At 33.4% G+C, this 18,664-nt stretch overlaps 2 protein-coding genes and 1 long non-coding RNA gene across 4 annotated transcripts; 2 read left to right on the top strand and 1 right to left on the bottom strand.

Annotated features, from left to right (window-relative positions):
* Nucleotides 1–292: 292 nt before the first annotated feature.
* On the top strand, nucleotides 293–2,386 carry LOC105127483 (uncharacterized). 2 transcript variants are annotated; one of them, XR_842639.1, is made up of 3 exons: nucleotides 293–441; nucleotides 1,340–1,600; nucleotides 1,759–2,386. It is a non-coding gene; the product is annotated as an uncharacterized LOC105127483 (long non-coding RNA). The 2 variants fall into 2 exon arrangements; XR_842640.1 differs by having other exon boundaries at nucleotides 1,340–1,604.
* Nucleotides 2,387–8,656: 6,270 nt separating this feature from the next.
* Nucleotides 8,657–10,595, top strand: LOC105127482 (uncharacterized). The gene is made up of 3 exons (XM_011028801.1): nucleotides 8,657–8,839; nucleotides 9,012–9,117; nucleotides 9,963–10,595. Exons 1-3 carry the CDS (start codon nucleotides 8,807–8,809, stop codon nucleotides 10,127–10,129), a joined length of 306 nt encoding a protein of 101 aa, XP_011027103.1. The 5' UTR covers nucleotides 8,657–8,806; the 3' UTR covers nucleotides 10,130–10,595.
* A 3,354-nt stretch (nucleotides 10,596–13,949) lies between these two features.
* Nucleotides 13,950–17,598, bottom strand: LOC105127481 (glutathione S-transferase DHAR2-like). The gene is made up of 6 exons (XM_011028800.1): nucleotides 17,336–17,598; nucleotides 17,129–17,219; nucleotides 16,402–16,545; nucleotides 15,603–15,720; nucleotides 15,358–15,498; nucleotides 13,950–14,236 (listed from the first exon to the last, which is right to left on the bottom strand). The coding sequence occupies exons 1-6, from the start codon at nucleotides 17,391–17,393 to the stop codon at nucleotides 14,150–14,152; spliced, it is 639 nt and encodes a 212-aa protein (XP_011027102.1). The 5' UTR covers nucleotides 17,394–17,598; the 3' UTR covers nucleotides 13,950–14,149.
* Nucleotides 17,599–18,664: the final 1,066 nt, after the last annotated feature.

The raw sequence follows: 18,664 nt of genomic DNA, 5'->3' as shown, positions 1-18,664 counted from the left end.
TTTTAACAATAATATATTAAAATAATATAATTTAAAAACATAAAACAAAAAAATTTAACCACCCTAATCCCAAACATAAACAAAACAACTGTATATACTACTAGGCTAATAGACCGTAGGCCATACGATAAAGTTGCACATGGGCCAATCTTTATTTATCTTTGAAGTTTAACGCCCCATCCATGTCACAGTGAATGTAAGCCAACTTGAAATTCAGTTTGTAATTCTTTATTCTCGTGAAGTGTATTTTCAGTTTATGTTTTCATTAGCACTATTTTTTTTTAATAATTCTTCTTGATTGAAATGAACAGGAAAGAACCCCAACCCCTTCCCTTCTTGTCAGTCTTTACTTGCAAAATGGGTTGAATCCAGCAGTCCGACGTAACAATGTTATTAAGTTCCACTCTGTGTCTACTCATCAAATGTACCGCAGTGTAAGAGGTGTGTATGTAAGCGCGGTTATAATTAATTTTTAAAGTATTTTTATTTATAAATGTATTAAAATAATATTTTATTAATTTTTATAAAATTATTTTTAATATTAGTATATTAAAATAATTTGAAAATATAAAAAATATTAATTTGAAAAAAAAATAAAAAAATATAATTTTTTAAAAATATTTTTAAAACATAAAAATAACGGTAAAACTTTCATGTTGGTGGCTGTTGTTGTCCCATTGCGCTCCATCAGATTCTACAGTGGTGGAATTTGATTTTAGTTTTATTGAGAGTGATTGTGATTATTTTTTAAAATATTTTTAAAACATACAAATAACGGTAAAACTTTCATGTTGGTCGCTGTTGGGAATTGCGCTCCATCAGATTCTACAGTGGTGGAATTTGATTTTAGTTTTATTGAGAGTGATTGTGATTATTTTTTAAAATATTTTTTATTTGAAAATATATTAAAATATTTTTTTATTATTTAAAAATTATTTTTAATATCAATATATCAAAATTATATAAAAATACTAAAAAAAATATTAACTTTAAATAAATAAAAAATAAATAAAATTAAAATTGTTTTAAAATATTTTTAAATACAAAAACAAACAAGCTTTAATTGTTCAACGTAGAAAGAGTTGAATTAATTTTTAAAAAATTATTTTTTAAATTTAATTAAATATTTTTTGTTTTTAAAATATTTTATTAAGATAATATCAAAAATAAATTTTAAAAATATTTAAAAAATCACTTATAAATTCTCAAACAAGGCACGGAGATTTCTAATAAAAATATTTAAAAAATCACTTATATATTCTCAAACAAGGCACGGAGATTTCTAAAATTTGGTGCACGCGTTGAAAGGGAAAGTAGTTGATGTGAAACCTTTTTTCAGGTGTCCCACATTGAAAGAGTGATGAGCCTTGTGGAAGCGAGGCGCCTAGCGACAATAAAACTGCCCTAATCTAATGAGTAGGGAAAATAAAGCGAGTGGTGAGTGCCGCTCGCCGCTCCCCGCTCTGGCTCTATATTGTGCGCAAAAATTCGTAGAGGTGTAATAGGCTGGCCGATTGTAGACGCTGCTTACTTTGCAGAACTCGCCTAGGGGGGCCTAACTATTTGACCCACCTCTGAAATCCAGGCCAAGTTTATTCTAGTGAGTGCTGTCCTTGCTTTCTCATTTATTTTATGTAGGCCCTAGATTGTTAATTATCGGCCCAAAATACTCTCTTAACTGTCCTCGCCTTGTTTCATTCTCTATTATCAAAGTTCTTGTATACGTATATTTTTAATGAATAGATGCTCCTATTTCAGTTTGAGCCATAGGTACCTGGCAGGAGATCAAGGCTTCTAAAACATTTGCTATCCTTGTTACCGGATTATGAGCAAAAGAAAACAAAAAAGGATTTATAGGACTAACTTCAATTCAACCAAAGAAGCAAGGAGATGCCTTATTTTAACGGTGAAGCGTGTTTTCAGGCATGGATTGGGCAAAGTAGCTATCAGATAAATAGTTTCTTCAAATAAGTCATAAGAATATTTTTTATATAAACAAAAGAGTTGCTTTTTTTTTTTATTTGTTGTATTCCTGGGCGAAAGTGGTCCTTCCACCTATAACTGGCTTCGAATCGACTAGGAATTAAAAGCATTAATGCTAGTAGAAGAAGCCGACGGCCTTGTCTGCAACTGCGGAATCAAAGGTCAGTCCTCTCCTCAAATGTTGTTTGTTTTTTTTTTTTAATCTGTGATCATCGTACGCTATGGATTTGATGATGATGCCCTTTTCTCCCATGAGACATCAGCAAATGGGGGTCTTTTACTTTTGCGTTCAAAAATTTCATCCGTCGATTTGGATTGTGGCTGTAAAGTGTAGCCCCCGGCAGTAAAGATTAGCGGGTCCCAAATATATGAGAAGAATACACCGACGTCTATTGCAAACCAATCTGTATCCGCCATATCATCTAGCACAATCTACAATTAGTTCAAAAAGAAATCGCAAAGCGATGGGAGACGACCAAATCTCCGAATCATTGACATCCTTGTTGGTGATGCAACGAGGGAATCCTTAGTAAACAAGTAACGCTGACAGCTCCGGGCTGGTGCAGTCTTCGAGCCTCGGCGTGGTTAGTTAAAACATCTACGCATAGTTATGATACCCAACTAGTAAAGGTTTCTAACTTTCATACCTAGTAATTAACAATCCAAGACATTACCTTTATAAACATAGTTACTGAACCTGACCTATCAATGAGTAAACTTGATGATACGAAGACTCGGAACTTGACTTAGATTGATTTACTATTTTAATTGTTTTGAAAGTTTATTTGACCAAATCTGTGTGGGATCTAGTCACGCCATAAAATTGTTCAATTTTTATTTATTTATTTTTTCTAAAAAAACATTGTTTCAAAATAGATTTAAGCTAGCTTGTCTGCAAACAAGTTGTTTTAGCAAACCTTGGATCAAGAACCCGGACCGATTTTGATAGCCATCTTTTTAAATATAACATAAGTTGAGCTGATTATATTATCAAAATTTTCAGAGTTTGATTTAACATAAAAGTTATTGTATTTGCATTTAAGAAAGATAATGAATAATTTTTTTTTAAAATATGAAGTTTATAGTGACACATTAACATGTCCCTTTTAGGAACTAAACTCATAATGGTCATGGACCTAAAATATTTTTTTGCCCATTTCTAAATATATTTTATGGGTTTGGGTAAAGAACTCGAGCCATTAAAAAGTGGTGGGCTTGAGTTGAGACACGAGCTTAGATATTAGGCACCCCGACATCTTTTTATGAGCTTAGATGCACCACCTTAGCCTAACCCTTAAATGATATGTTTTTATCTATTTTTTAAACATGTTGAATTATTTTTTAGTATTAATGTTTGTTTAAATAAAAATCATTTTATATTAATGCTCATTGATAACAAATGACTATATTCAATAGTTTATGAAGAGGGGTACCCACATTGAACAAGGCAAGCAAAAGTCTAACCAACCTAATTAGTTTTGTTAGAGTTAACATTAGGAGTGAGAGGGGAAAAAAAATATAAAAAGCAAGTCTTTACGTGCCCTTTTAATACATGATATGAACCCTTTATATTTACCTCAAAAGATGAGGAATGAGTAACTTATCCATGTGAGAATGTTTTTAATACTTGATATGATCCCTTTATGATTAGTAAAGGAGATTTAATATCTTATTGAGAGGTTTGGCTACCCTCATAGACTCATTTTCTATATTGGAAGCGTATCATGTTATTCTTTATAAACCTGAAAAATATTTCTAAATTTGAATGGATATTTGAGTGTCAAAAATTCTTCAAGAAACTTAAAGTCCACTTCTCATCTCTTAAGGTTTAATCTTAGCCATGAGAGAATGAAGACTTTTTTTCTTTATTTGGGTGTAGTGGATTTAGATGTCACCGTTGAACTAGTAAAATAGAAAAATAAAGTTCAACGTCCGATCTATTACTTTAGTAAGACATTTTAAAACACTGAAACAAGATACTTGAATGTAAAAAAGGTAGTTTAGACTCTTGTAACTATTTTTAGAAAGTCGAGGCCATACTTTCATTTTCACCAAATTATCATCTTGACAAATCAACCCCTTTAATAAATTCTTTATAAGCTTAACATATCAAGACACCTAGTACAATGAGCATTTGAGTTAAGAAAGTTTGGTCTCTGATATGAGTCTAAACTAGTTATAAAATGATAGATTTTAACAAAATTCATTATTGAATGTTCTTTTAAGGGTCTATATTTAATGACTTTTAATGTTTATCAAGCTCTAAAACACCATTCCCCTGGCTTACAATTTTCTCTGGACCAGCCTATCTAATATCCACATGGCGATTTCATGGAGAAAGGTCCTCCAATGTTAAGGGTGATGGAGCTTATAGGGTTTGTTTTAAGTTCCTATTTACTAACAATATGGTAAATTATAAAGCTTTTTTGGTAGAGTTAAGGTTTGTAAAGGCCTTGAATGCATATCCACTTTAAATTTGTAGTGATTCTCGGCTAGTTGTAGGGGTTTGTTTTGAGTTCCTATCTATTAAAAATATGACAGAATATAAAGCCTTTATGGTAGGGTTAGGGCTCGTAGAGGACTTGAATGCATATCCACTTTAAATTTATTGTGATTCTTAACTGGCTGTAGGCCAATATCAATGGTTATATGAAGCTAAAGACCTCACTATACCGAAGCATTTATAGAAAGTTCAAAGATGTCTTCGATAAAGGCAAAGAAATCACAATCATCTGTATACTAAGTGAAGTCAACTTAGTAGAACTCCTTCTAAACATATGGATTGAAACCTTAGAAAAGTTACGTGGATGAAGAAGTTCTAGTAGTCGTCCCCGTCACCCTTGGTGAAGATTAGAGAACCCTTATCAGACATTATTTACTTACTAGTGGAGTACCTTTTGATAGAACAAAGGCCATCAAGCTGACCGGGCAGGGCATCAGGTATTGCTTAATCAATAACATCCTATATAAAAGGTCTACTTTCTCTCCTCTCCTGAAATGTTTATCACAAAAATAAAAATAAAAAATAGAACATGTGTTTTGAAAGAACTCCATGCAGGAATATGTGGTCTTCATATGGGACCTAGGGCTCTCACCACTTAAGCTGTCTCAACAAGTTTTTAATAGCCTATCATATTTTAAGATGCTAATGAAATAGCTAAACAATGTTATAAGTGTCAATGATATGCCTCGGTTTCCCACTACCTCTCTACACAAGTGACAACTATAGTCCTTTTATGGCCTTTCTTCCATTGAGAATGGATATATTAGGTCTTTTTTCAAAAACTACAAGTCATCTTAGTAGCAATTGACTACTTCATAAAATAGTAAGGTTAGGGCTTTGACTAATATGACTACGAACAAAGTAATCTTTTTGATTTGGAAGGACATTATATGTCTTGGGATTCCCAAAGTATTGATAACAAACAATAGGACATAATTTGACAATCATAAGATGAGAGAATAATATCAGAGATTCCTCGAACTATCAGGTAAATGAGAGGTTTTTTTTATATTAAAAAAATATAGATTCAATACAAAAATAATCTAAATCTTAGAATTTAAAACTCTTTTAAGTGTATTTATCACTTTTTTTCTCATAAAATTATTAACTTTACCGTTAAATAGTCCTTAAACACTCAAAAACTGATTTTTTTACTAACATCCAGAAGTATCCATCAAGAAAATTTATCTTAACATTTGAGCTATTTGAAACAAACACTTAACTAATATAAGATTCACCCACTAGAAAATCTTATTTTACAAATACCTTTTATTTTAACATTGCATCAAATACGATGTATCAAAGCCAAAACACCAGTTCATTTTGTTATGACAAACTGTAATATATCCTAAATTCTTGAGCAATCAACTACCCATACATCTAATCAAATAATTTGCTTTTCAAGCTTACTCGTAGAAAGTTGAGTGTTTTTAGTGATAGACAGGTAACTAAAGAGGGGATTCGAGATCTAAAAGCATGCAGAGGTAATAATTCCTTCTTCCTTGCAAATCAGCTATATTGAGTGTTCAGTAGCATTTTGATCATTCATATTTCCTTTGATTGTGCACTCAGAGCTGAATTGATGCAGGCATGACCAGAAACAATTTCCTTTCAACAGACATGGAAAATGACATTACTCAACAGTCACTAGCATCAAAAGAATCTTACGTGCGTTCTTCCAAGATTAGGTTTGTTCTTTCCTCTGTCTTCTTGTACGTACCACTTCAATGATATTGCTGAAGAAGCAGCTAGCTAGCTTATCATTAATTAAAGATTATCCCTAGTATTTACCTTGAGCCTCGTTGATCTAAAAGGTGGTTTAAGAGAAGAATACATGTGCAATAATACCCTATCGCATGATCATTTTTTTTTAAGTCCAGTGGACTACACCTTTTCCTTTCCTATTTAACGTGGTTGGATTGTCACATCTGTGACATGGATTGATGAGTTGAATACACTCACTCGTATATATGATTACTTGAAACATATCTTTACGTAAAGCCAACCTGCTGCAGGACTAGCTACAGTCTTCTTGCGCTCGCTGTATGGAGAAATTAAACAGGCAGCAATGTATACGAGACATTGGTGAGGAAGATGACATGCACGCATCATATATAACTGCAAATCGGCTACAGCTTATAAATGGCAATTCATGACTGTCAATTAACAACATATTTTGTGCACTGGATTTTGAATGGTGCATACATACCAAGACTATAAAATAGTAGCGCTAGTAATGTCCTGTCAGCGAGTCATTTTATTTGTATCTTTTGTCGTGTAACAGCTAGCCGTGTTGCAGCAAATCAATAGTTACGAATTACCAAGCATATATAGAAGATGACAAAAGTTCATATATACAAAGGTCAAGTCCCATAATAATATTAATAGGGAAATTCATTGGATATGAAAGTTACTATTACCTCATTTTCTAACCCAATCCATGCTTGACACATCATCAAGCTCAATCTATACCATATCAAAATCTGGCTATTGGGTGTGTTGACATGGCAAAACAAGATCAAATAACAACAAAATGCGCACCTCTAACTCAACATGCTGCCAATCTACCTTCTGTAGTTATCAGGGATCTTCCCTTTGGTTGGACCACGCATGCATGAAAGTTGCGTTGATGTTACACCCTCTAGGCATTAGTGTTCCGTACTCGGGGAAAAAAATATGGAGAAAAATCATCATGAGGAAAGAGTTAGACGTGCTGAATTTACTGAAGAAGAATACTCATACAAAAAATTCCCTCTTTCTTCTTTCCATGCCTTTTGTAACATGTATAGCTGAGGTTTTTCGTTCAATCGGCAAAGATACCATGCCTAACTGGATGCTGTGATGGAGTTGAGTGTAGGGACAAATTTTTTGGGAAAATATCTATGAGAAGCTAACAATTTCATATGGTCTAATTATAGCTGGTTTGTTGTGCCACAGCTTAATTGTCAATAAACTTTTTCAAGATGGAACGAGTTGATGGAACTAGATGATGAATGAACTAGAAGAGAAAAGACAAACCTGTCAAGAACTCTAGCAACAAGACAGAAACGTTGACGCATTGTACGTTGCCTAGAACTACAATATTTAAACAGGGTTTGTTTTTAATTATACATTGATTGTTATTGTTCTTTTGACGTTTGCCTCAAAAACAATTCCATCCTCCTAAAAAATTGGCAATAATTGATCTTATTAACAGGAGCAATGCATTTATCATCTGCTGAGAAGTGAATTTTCCTTATCTGATCAGTTGACACTGTATACGATGTTGTGCTCTGAACCCAGGTGCTCGGTGTTCATGATCAGAGAGATCAATTGACGAAAGCACAGTATCGAGCTACTTGTAAAGAAACTATATAGCTATATATAACTAGTATAAGGGGTATAGTCATATAAAGCAACAGAATAACGAGCCTGGCCCCTCTACTTAACAGAAAGACAAGAAAATGAGCTGCAACATGCCATTTGCGTACCCGGTGCTAATTCTCTTTTCTTTCAATTTGATAGAAAAATGCTACAGTTCAAATTGGCATCTTGGCGGGTGTTGGCCTTGCTGACAAATCAATGTCACACTCAATGGTATGGGCAATTTTTGTTGGTCTTGAATCATCAGAGTACTAAAAATCTGAACTTCGGAGGAGAGTTTTCTTAACCATGTCAATTAAAACCAAAGTAATGATCAAATCATCACCATCCTCAGCGCAACATTTACAGAGGCTGATGTTACCAATTATGAATCCCGTTTTAAGCATGACAAATAGGAAAAGATCAAGCATGGAACTATTAATGTCAAACATAAAGGGTGTGGCGTGGATTGAATGATCAAGGTAAGTATATAGTATTATATTAGTATTGATCCTCGTGATCATCATGTTAATATATATACATTCTGCTGGTAAAATTGCATTTTTGGATAATTATTTATATATTATCATTTGGCTAGTATTAGAGCGAATCGATTGTCTGTCTAGAGAAATTCTCTAGATGGTGGTAAGGACCCACATATCACGTGGTGAAGGACTGCCCTAAAAGCAATCCAACAAGACAAAGAAATGGTCATTTACATATCTCCTCTAATCCCCTCTCCACCAATTATCATCTATCCCCCACGTGGGATTGCTGGACCCTTCTCCACTAGCTAGCATCCATACACCTCATTTCCTTCGCAGTTGATCGCCTCCTATGGTATGATGCAATCATCTTCCTTGTATTATATATATTGCACCACCAACCCAGACATGCTGCAGTTACATATTTGTTTTCCTGCAGTTCTTGCTTAATATTCTGCGTATATATATAGCACTGGTGTTTTGGATCAGGATCATGGGAGACTCATCTGCTTCATACATACACATGGTTAATCTTACAGAATATTTAGCTCAACGTTTTCTTCTTTAGTTCTCTTAGATTTTTATTGCTTGGTCATCTATGTTGGGACTTGTTTGATTCATCCATTCTATTAACTGTTTCTGTTTCTGAAAATCTTGATTTTGCTGTTGATGGATTTGTATGGTGATTAAATTTATAGGTGCAGCACCTTATAGAGAAGTGCCTGATCTTCAACATGACTAAAGAAGAGTGCATGGAAGCTCTCTCTAAACATGCAAATATCGAGCCTGTCATCACCTCCACTGGTCTGTAATTTCCCTAATTCTGTCCATTTCTACTTTTTCATCCTCTTCCCTTCAATCCTTGAAACCTTCACTTTGTAATATTAACCTAATTAATTATTAAGGCAATAGAGAAGGATTTGATACCAGATCACACTCGTTCAACACAGATAAAAATTAAGTGGGTTCATGTGGGTGCGTGTGTGTGTATTAAATATTATTCACTTTCTGTTACCTGGAAGATATGGTCATGTACTGTTTAGACTGATGACTACAAATAGAGCTTGGCCATGTCAAGTACAGCACGTCTAAAAAGTTTTAGTAGAAAAATCTCTGAGTTATTTTTCTTTATTGGATTGAGATGAACTGTTTAATTGTTCCTTGTAAAAAAAATAGTTCTTAACTATGATAATTACCAAAAAAGATTATATGTATAAGTGAGGCTATATATGATCCATATGTAAGCGTGCCTTAAAAGAGAAAAGCCAATCGATCCTGCCATACGAGCTTGCTCACAAAATTTAAGGAATTAGAATGTTAATTCGAGTTACTTGATGTAATCATCTCATAGACTCATTCCAATATGCCTGATTGATCTTGTCTTTGATCTCAAAAAAAGAAGAAGATCATGGCTTGTTTATCTCGTAAACAATCCAGAAATATATATAAGATCCTCTCTTGTCAAAAAAATAAAATAAATCTTGAAACGATTATTTAATATATAGTCACATAATCATCACTTACATGCAGACAAACACAAACACTAGGATTTTTTCTTACGTAAGAAGCATGTGTGTATACACACACACACACACACACACACAGAGTAGCAGTAGCAATACATTTAGCAATGGCTTGTATTTATGCAGTGTGGAAAGAATTAGAGAAAGAGAACAAGGAATTCTTCGAGGCCTATGCTCAATCGAAAAGCAAGGATGACAGAATGTCCGAGGAAGAAACCAGTCGAGTGATTCAGAGGATGATCTCCCAACAATCAGAATCACAATCCTCTAAAGATAATGATCCAGATGAATAAAGATTAATTAATGATGTACTAATTTTTCCATGAAAACGATCGATCCCTCGATCTCCCTATCATGTTCGGTGTTCGGGCTGGTAGTTTTGCCTTCCCTCAAAACTCTAATCCGAACAAAACACAAAGGGAAAAAAAAAAGAAAAAAAAAAGTTATCTCAAAGTCTTATTGCGGTCCCTGTATTTGTGAATTTAATGCAGAAAACCACGGTCTGTTGCTTCCATGGTCCTCCTAGCCACAAATAAAATCATGTACTGAGCTGTCTGAAACAAAAGGCAGCACCAACTATTTAATTAGGGTGTATATAAGAATATATCATAATTGTATTCGGATCCAATATTCATCAATTAATGTTGTCAGTCAGGGACCATTATGTCATGTATATTTCTTGTTATATTGTATACAATTCATGTGGTTGGAGCATGGATCTGTCTTCTTGACCGGAAAAATAAATTGTCTTTTTGGATTTGTTCATGAACCGAACCAGGTTAAGACCGGTTTGTCTTCGATCGGAGGGCCTAGCCTTGGCTTGGCATGACTCTTCAGGCTAATTCCTATGTTTATACACACACACACACACACACACACACACACACGTTGATGTGTCTTTATGGATTATTTAAAAAGAATTGTCCTTTTGAGCCTAGAGGTATGTAGGGTAAGGGAGACATACTTACATGGTTTTAGAACCCCCACCTCGAGCAGGAGTTGTCGACCTCATTTTTTTTATTAAAAAGAACGAAAATGATATTATTATAATAATAATAAAAAACATAAAAGTTAATATCGGAGCCTGACATCAAGTTATCAAGTTATTTATATTTTTTTATTTTTTTCAAATTAGATTAGTACATACCCTGAAATACTCAGGTTCTAAATTAACTCTCCAAACCAATTTGAGTTTTAAAGCTATAATTGCTTGTATTTAATCTATTAGTTTTTACTGTTTGAAATAGTAGTAAATATTATTTTTTAATATGATTTTAATTTAAAAATATATTACAATAGTATTTTTTAAAATTTATTATTGATATTAACATACCAAAATTATCAAAAATCATAAAAAAATTATTTAAAATAAATAAAACTTTTCAAAACTCAGTGGCCAAACACCCCTTTGGTGAAGACCGGCTCATCTTGACCCCTTATTTGGTGGGCCCAAACCAGGTGCTGCTCTTCAAGTTACTTTCTTGGTTTGCCCTCCAAATTTTTACCTCCCCACCTACTGTGCCTGATTAAAAAATTGTTTTTATGTTATATATACGTTATCCATAACTATATATAAAAAGGAATTCCATAAAAAATATTAATGGGATATTATACTTTTAATATAATACTATACTATACACACACACACACACACACTACTATTTATAAGTAAAGTGAACCTCATATTTAATTTAGAAAAAAAAATATTGATAGATGTTCTTAAAAAGAAAGCTATTAATTTCTAGAAATAGACTGTTTTTAAAAATGAATTATAAAATATATTTTTATCTTTTTTTAATTATTTTTTTATTTATACATCATATAAAACCATGAATAATATTAAATAAAATATTTTAATCACTCCTGAAATATTACATACTATACTAGTATGTTATCTATACTATCAAAATTCTAAAGGCTTCGAAACAAGCTAATAAAAATAAAAAATAAATATTAAAAAACAAAAATAAATAAAATACATAAGAATTCATAGAAATATTAAATTAAATTCTTTGTTAATTATTTTTTAGTTTATTTTTTTTATTATAATCTTACGTATTTTTACTCTTTGGAAAAAGCATTGATAATATAAAGAAAAGGATTAAAAAAAATAAGAAAATAAAAAATCCATAACAATATAATGTCAAGTGATGTTTTTGGTAATTATTATTTGGAAGTGTTATATATATTTACCCTAACTATTAATTATTAATTCTTGAATAATAATTCAATTGTGTTCGTAATTTTTAATTAAATACAATTATAAATTATATTATATGGTTGAAAAGATAATTTAATTATAATCATCAAAATATAAAATTTTATATTCATTTATAAATAATTCTGAACATTATATCGAAAATTAGAGGAAAATACTATAAATTAGTTAAATAATCCACGTGCAAAGCACGTGTCAAGAAACTAGTTAATTAAAAAGGGATCCAATTACACATGTAAGAGAAAAGGGTTCTACTCATTTTATTATGAAAAATATATGCATTAGACCAGCGCTTCCCTCGCCAGCGGGCCTCGTGTTTCTCATTCATATATGGTTTTATCACCTCGCCTCCAAAACTCATGCAATAAATATATGCATTAATTAATTAGTATATTTTTATTATTATAAAAATAAGGTTTGAATACCTTAAAAAGAGGATTGATATCTATAGTATTAATAAAAAAGCGAACCATCACAGAGCATACCTTAATTAGTTACTCCCAAATCCTATAATCTTAACTTATTATCCCATATAGTTTCATAACAGCAGTTCAAATACTAGCAGTCATAAAAAGATTTAACGAAACTCCTGCGTTTCTATAAATTTTATATTTTATATTTCTTTTTTAATTTCAATTAACAAAACCATTAGTTATGCGATGAATGCCGAATCATTTGTATGCATGCAGAGGTGTCTTTCGCCATGACTTGATTCTAGTCAGAGGGACTTGTGTATATCTCCAAATTAACCAATGGTTCGAGCCACTTCTTTCTTGTTCTTATCTATACGTGTATTATCTCCAAATGAATCTAGCTAGCTATCCAGGGAAGGATCTGGGATTCAAAGATAAGAGGAGGTGACGGAGAAACTTTCAAGAAATACAGGAGGCCCCCTTCTCATCCATGTAAGTTGATCCGCCCTTGTATCTATCAATATATCATCACTGTTCACTTGTTTCTGGTTTATTGAGCATTCCTGGACTTGTTACAAGTGTGTGATTTGCAGGAAAAGGAATATATACTCAAAGCATTGATGCTTTAGATTGAGCTCTTCAATCTCTGCAGATGTGCAAAATTGAAGATCTGCAGAACCAGTTCAACTCTATTGCTACAACGGTAAAAGCTCTGAAGCCCTTTTACCCGTGTTCTCACCTTGACAGAAGCAAACAGTGCGGCGGGTCATTTGGTTTGGCTAAGCAGAGTCTGGACAGAATAGATGGTTTTGTAGCCTGGTTTTGATCTAGTCTATCTCTTGTATTTCTTGCTTCCGCTTCTGCTTTGTACGCCATTGTCTTGTATCCTATTAATAAAGCCTGGTTTAGCTTGTTCAGCACAACGAACTCCTCTACTCTCAACTACTTGCCATGACAAATATGATGATGCTAATTTTGCAGCATTATGTTTTGGGTGATGCAGAAGTTTTGGCGAGACCTTGCATATATGAATTAATGACTGCACACTTGAAACTTAATTGGATTTATTCACCTGGAATCCATGGCTACACGGCGTGCCATATGGTGTTGTGCCATTTCCATCAAATGGAAAATCTCAGTAGGATAACGCAGTCCAACTTCATTAACAGAGCTGGTCAAGGCCTGTATCTAGCACTTAAATGCATGCCTGCCGATGGCATTGCACAATCAACGTTTCCGTTATGGTAAAACCCAATCTCTGGCTTCCTAGCTGAGTTTGACAAAAGCATTTGGGCACAACTTCCAAACTCCTAATAAAATTTCAAGGACAGCCCATTTGTTATCAATGCATACCTATCATGAAGATGCAGGACGTCCTCACGTTAAAAACAAAAATAAAAAACAAAACAAAACAAAACGGAGCAAAATAACAAAATGGACATTAGCCAGTGCTCTCATAACAAAACAACAGAAACGCGTAGCTAGAAAAATACAATACCAGCCATTTCACATTGATAGGTTAATAGATTTTATTAGATGATAGAACACACAGCAACCAGCTTGGTTTTAAAATGTCTGCCATACACCAGGCTCAACTTTCTTTCTTTTTTGCCCTTTTCTGATAGAGAAGGCTAAACCACAGTACATAACCAGATTCTGATAGCTTATAATTTGGAACGAATTCATGCATTGACCTTTGGCTCCCATCCAGCAATGATATGTTCCTTAGCAGCCTTCGTCTTCTCAAAAGATTCACGGGAGAACAGCAACTGCAAAGGAAGAGCAGAGGGATTTGTCAATCAGTTTCCAACTTCAACAATTAAGAGGATATTTGGGTTCTATATTTCTATTGACCTGAATCACAATAGTTCAAAACAAAAATTTAAAAATAAAATAACCCCAATAATAGTTCAAAACAACAAAAATTTAAAAATAAAATAACCCCATCCAAATCACATTTCCTTCAGTCAACCAGTAATTTGAAGGAGATGTGATGTAACATACCTCTAGCTCTATTCCAAATTAACTGGACCTAAAAGCTAGCATGATAAAGTTCTCTCCCCAGGTATTGTAGCACATTAATTATCATGAAGCATTTCACTATAATGATTTTTTTTTATCTCGTACACAAAATACACAAATATCAAAAGGCCCTCATGAGTTCCTTAAAGCTGTAAGGCTAATGCACGCTATTGATGCCTATGAGCATCAATAGCATTTAATCATAGGAAAGCAGAGTTCTTCAAGTTGCTTTACTTCCACGCAGAAACCTAATACAACCCCATCCCAATCACATTTCCTTACATTTGCCCAAGAAGTGAGATGAATGAATCAAATTCAGAAGGATCACTTCTCAGGGTCTCATGCGGAGCTTGAGGCTACTACATTGACCATCAAGAATATCATTTTATTTTCCAGTGCTAAATTTTCAAGAATATCATACCCCTCAATATAGGTCATGCATTTAACTGGCAGAAGTAATGTGAATTTCCAAACAAAAAAGGTCAATCAAACTTGAAGTGTATTTCAATATGGTTCAAGTCATTAACAAACTTCAGTGCCCTTAATAATCCACACTTGTATCTCAATATCACACCCACAGAAGTGAACAACTACAATGGATCAGGTCACCAAGGGTATGAATGTAGTTTAAAAACCTAACATCTCGTATGAATGATGAGAATCATAACCAAGATACGGAAAAAAAGGAAATGGGTAAAGGAAAGTTCAAATATCCACGGCTAGTTAACTAAACATGGGATTTCCCAAGCATAGATGAGAACAGCTTGTCAGAATTTTAGACCCATCATTCAATTTGTTTGGGTCAAATATATGAAACAAAAAAACAACGTGCATAATAACAGGATAGCCAAAAAAAAGAAATGAGTACCTTTATGTAGTTGAGGACATGTGTCAAGTTGTCAGGGATAGTCCAGTTCTTGAAATGGCCAAGAGCAACCTCAAGATGGTAAAGCTTTGGAGCCAAGCTCAAATCTACAGCAGTGATCTTTTCTCCGGCAATGAATGGACCCTGATAACAAGCTCCAATAAATTAGTTTATATTTCAAGACTAAACTGCAAAGCAGAACCATAAATTCTTCAAAGACATGTCTGTGTTTCAAAATCTATATGTACGTGTGCTTTAAGATGATCATCCAACGCCTTCAATTCCTCAAGCAAAGCCTGCTCAGTACCATCGTTGGGATCCTTGCTCTTCAAGAACTTGACGAAAGATGGGAATATCTTTGAGCCCCTGTAGTTCCACGTGGTTTATATAGAAACCAAGTTAATGATTCAATCCTTGAACTTTCTGTTATTAACCTTCTAGAAACAGCCAACGAGAATTGAAGTCGGAACACAGACAAAACATCCAAAGACAACCTCAAACACATATCAGTTAGCTGTTATTGTAATTAGAAAACATCCAAAGAATAATGAATCCTTGGATGAAGAATTATTTTCCTTTTAAAAAAAAAACTACGAGAATGCAAGATGTTTTGACGAAGATTTTATCATGAAATGAGAAAAAAAAATGTGAGAGAAATGAAGAAATTTCACACTCTGCCAATGAACTTCTCAAGGATCCATTTCCAAATACACAGTGAGAAGAAAGCACCGTAACATTAAGCACAAAATACAAAATAGAATCGATTTGCAAACGATATCTATCTTTCAATTTCAGCAACTTCCCATATTATCCCATATTCACATTAGTCAGTGAATCTCAAGCTTGAGTATGAAACTACGCTATAAAAAAAAATCTCTCCCCCCCTGCTCACCTGTCATTTATTGTGACAATAGAGCTTACGTTCTAAGAAGAAAATGGTACTTTGCTTTGCACCCTGCCCCATTTCTATGTAAAACAAATCTCAGAAAACTACCACATCCACGTTCAAACTAGTGGAGACGGTCATGAAATGAGAAAGATGCTTACACAGAGGCAAATTCCGGGGGAGTGACAAGAGGGGGCACAGGGTATTTCTCCTCTAAGATCCCAACAATCACATCAGAGTCTGAGACCCATTTGTCATCAAATTTCACCACTGGAACCTTTCCTTCGGGGTTTACCTCCAAGAACCTATCAAAATAACAACCATCTAAATGTTAATCCATCATAGCTCATAAAAGCAACAAGAATTGCACATGCATTTTCCATGTCTATTCAAAGTGTTCATATCAAGTAGGTGTCCTCTGGCCATTAAAAGTTCTATCAATCCATAGTTTATGATACCAGTTGTTATCAATGATGTCCGATCCTCTTTGCACATTATTCCTTCATTTCATATCTGAATTTATATATGAAAAAATGATCATGCCCTCCTAGATCATTTTTTAAAAGTTTATTCTGCAGTGGATAACGAAGTCAACAATAACCTTCATATTTTGGAAGTACAGTTTCTTCTTAGGCAAATACTAATCGCCCATACACATGTGAAACACACAGTTACACACACATGGTGACAGCAAAAACGACAGCTATAAGTAATCCAACACAACAACAAAAAAAGCCTCAAAATACCATATCTAGCCAACAAGCCATGTACACAACAGGAACCCATTTTCTCAGACGCTTGAAATGAACAATAAAAGCACACAGCAACCTCAGATTTGCAATAAAAACAACTATTTTTGAAGACTGATGTATATGATCAGTTTAATACCATTGAGGTTTGTCACTAAGATTGATGAGATGAGACTTGTAAGGAATTTGCTTCTCTTCCAGAGTCAAGAGAGCTCTCTGGCTAAATGGGCCTAAAACAACAAAAGGACGCAAACTTTAACACAAGCATGCAAGTTCCCATCAAAATCCAGATCCAAAATCACAACCAAATGACACCCCAAAAAAATAAAAAGCAAAGAGAACTTACAGTCTCCAAGAATATCAGGGGCACCGACAGCAGCTTTAACAGCGATCTCTAGAACCATTTTTTGAGGGAGAGATTGCAGTGAAAGGTTTATGAGGCAGAGAGGGGGGGGTGCAGGAGGCGGTGAGTGACCGGTGGTGTGTTGGTGTCTGTGGTTTTGATGGATGTCAGGCCAGGGTTAACAGAACAGGACCAGTGAGACATGGGCATATGTCATGTTTGTGGGGCTGAGGATAATGTTGTCATATTCTGGTTTGGGAAGACGTGTTCAATGTGAGTTTTTAACAAAAAGAGTGTCTTTTGATCCAGAATTTTCTTGCCTTTTTGCCACTCATTAATCCTCCTTAATCTGAAAGTTAAATTTCTTTTCTAGCCTTCAGATTTCTTATGTGAGTTTTTCCTTCTCCAGTCCCCTTTTCAATCTTGAATTCAAAATGATAGATACCCATGCCTGCTTGTTCTTATATTTTACATGTATTTTTAAAAAACATATAAATTTTTTAATTTAAATTAATATTTTTAGATTATTTAGATATATTAGTATCAAAAATAATTTTTAAAAAATAAAAAAATATTATTTTAATATATTTCTAAATAAAAAACACAAAAACAATTATAACAGCATATTAACACCCCATGACTAAGTCAATAACTGAGTTAACATGCGTACCCATTGACCTGGGTAGAACCAGGTAAAAAAACAGTAATTTTAAGCTAGTTAGGTTTTGCACATTTTTATTGTCAAGTTATTTTTAATTTGTGTATTTAAAAATATTTTTTATTTGAGAATATATTAAAATAATATTTTTTATATTTTTTTAAAATTATTTTTAATAATTATACATCCAAATAATCTAAAACATACAAAAATTATTTTGAAAAAACTTTAAAAATAAAAAATAAACAGTGCTGGCTGGCAATTAGGAAGCAGCTGTAAAGACAGCTCACCGAAATGAATATGGCAGTCTTCCCGGACATGTTCTTGGTGGTGTCAAGATTCTTTTATTGATCACAGGACAAGACACGTGGCATCAATCTCGTCAGGTGAATTGGAGGTTTTTAGCGTGAAGTTGATAACGAATCATGTTTAAAATATATTAAATTGATTTTTCTTTTTCATATTTTCAATCAGACATCTGACTATATTATGTCTCCTTTCTGGTTAGTTCTTGATTTTTGGTCCTTGGAGATTATGTTGTTTCGGTTTTGTACCGGTTTTATATTTTGAGATTTGTTTAGAATTGTATGCTCTCACATGTATGAAATGATAAAAAATGTCTCGCATTAAATAAAACATTAATTTTATAAATTATAATTTAAGGCTGTTCTTAA

Source organism: Populus euphratica, unplaced genomic scaffold (genome assembly GCF_000495115.2).
Source record: "Populus euphratica unplaced genomic scaffold, PopEup_1.0 scaffold13.1, whole genome shotgun sequence".
Lineage (NCBI taxonomy): Eukaryota > Viridiplantae > Streptophyta > Magnoliopsida > Malpighiales > Salicaceae > Populus > Populus euphratica.
Note: the sequence above shows the minus strand (reverse complement) of the source record. Positions and strands in the feature narration are given on the sequence as shown.

Coding starts and splice junctions, on each gene's coding strand:
- LOC105127482 (XM_011028801.1), top strand. CDS start 8,807: ATGGGAGACTCATCTGCTTCATACATACACATG. Junction 8,840..9,011: donor CTGCTTCATACATACACATG/GTTAATCTTACA, acceptor TTAAATTTATAG/GTGCAGCACCTTATAGAGAA. Junction 9,118..9,962: donor GCCTGTCATCACCTCCACTG/GTCTGTAATTTC, acceptor GTATTTATGCAG/TGTGGAAAGAATTAGAGAAA.
- LOC105127481 (XM_011028800.1), bottom strand. CDS start 17,393: ATGGTTCTAGAGATCGCTGTTAAAGCTGCTGTCGGTGCCCCTGATATT. Junction 15,721..16,401: donor CCCCCGGAATTTGCCTCTGT/GTAAGCATCTTT, acceptor GTGGAACTACAG/GGGCTCAAAGATATTCCCAT. Junction 15,499..15,602: donor ATGATCATCTTAAAGCACAC/GTACATATAGAT, acceptor GCTTGTTATCAG/GGTCCATTCATTGCCGGAGA.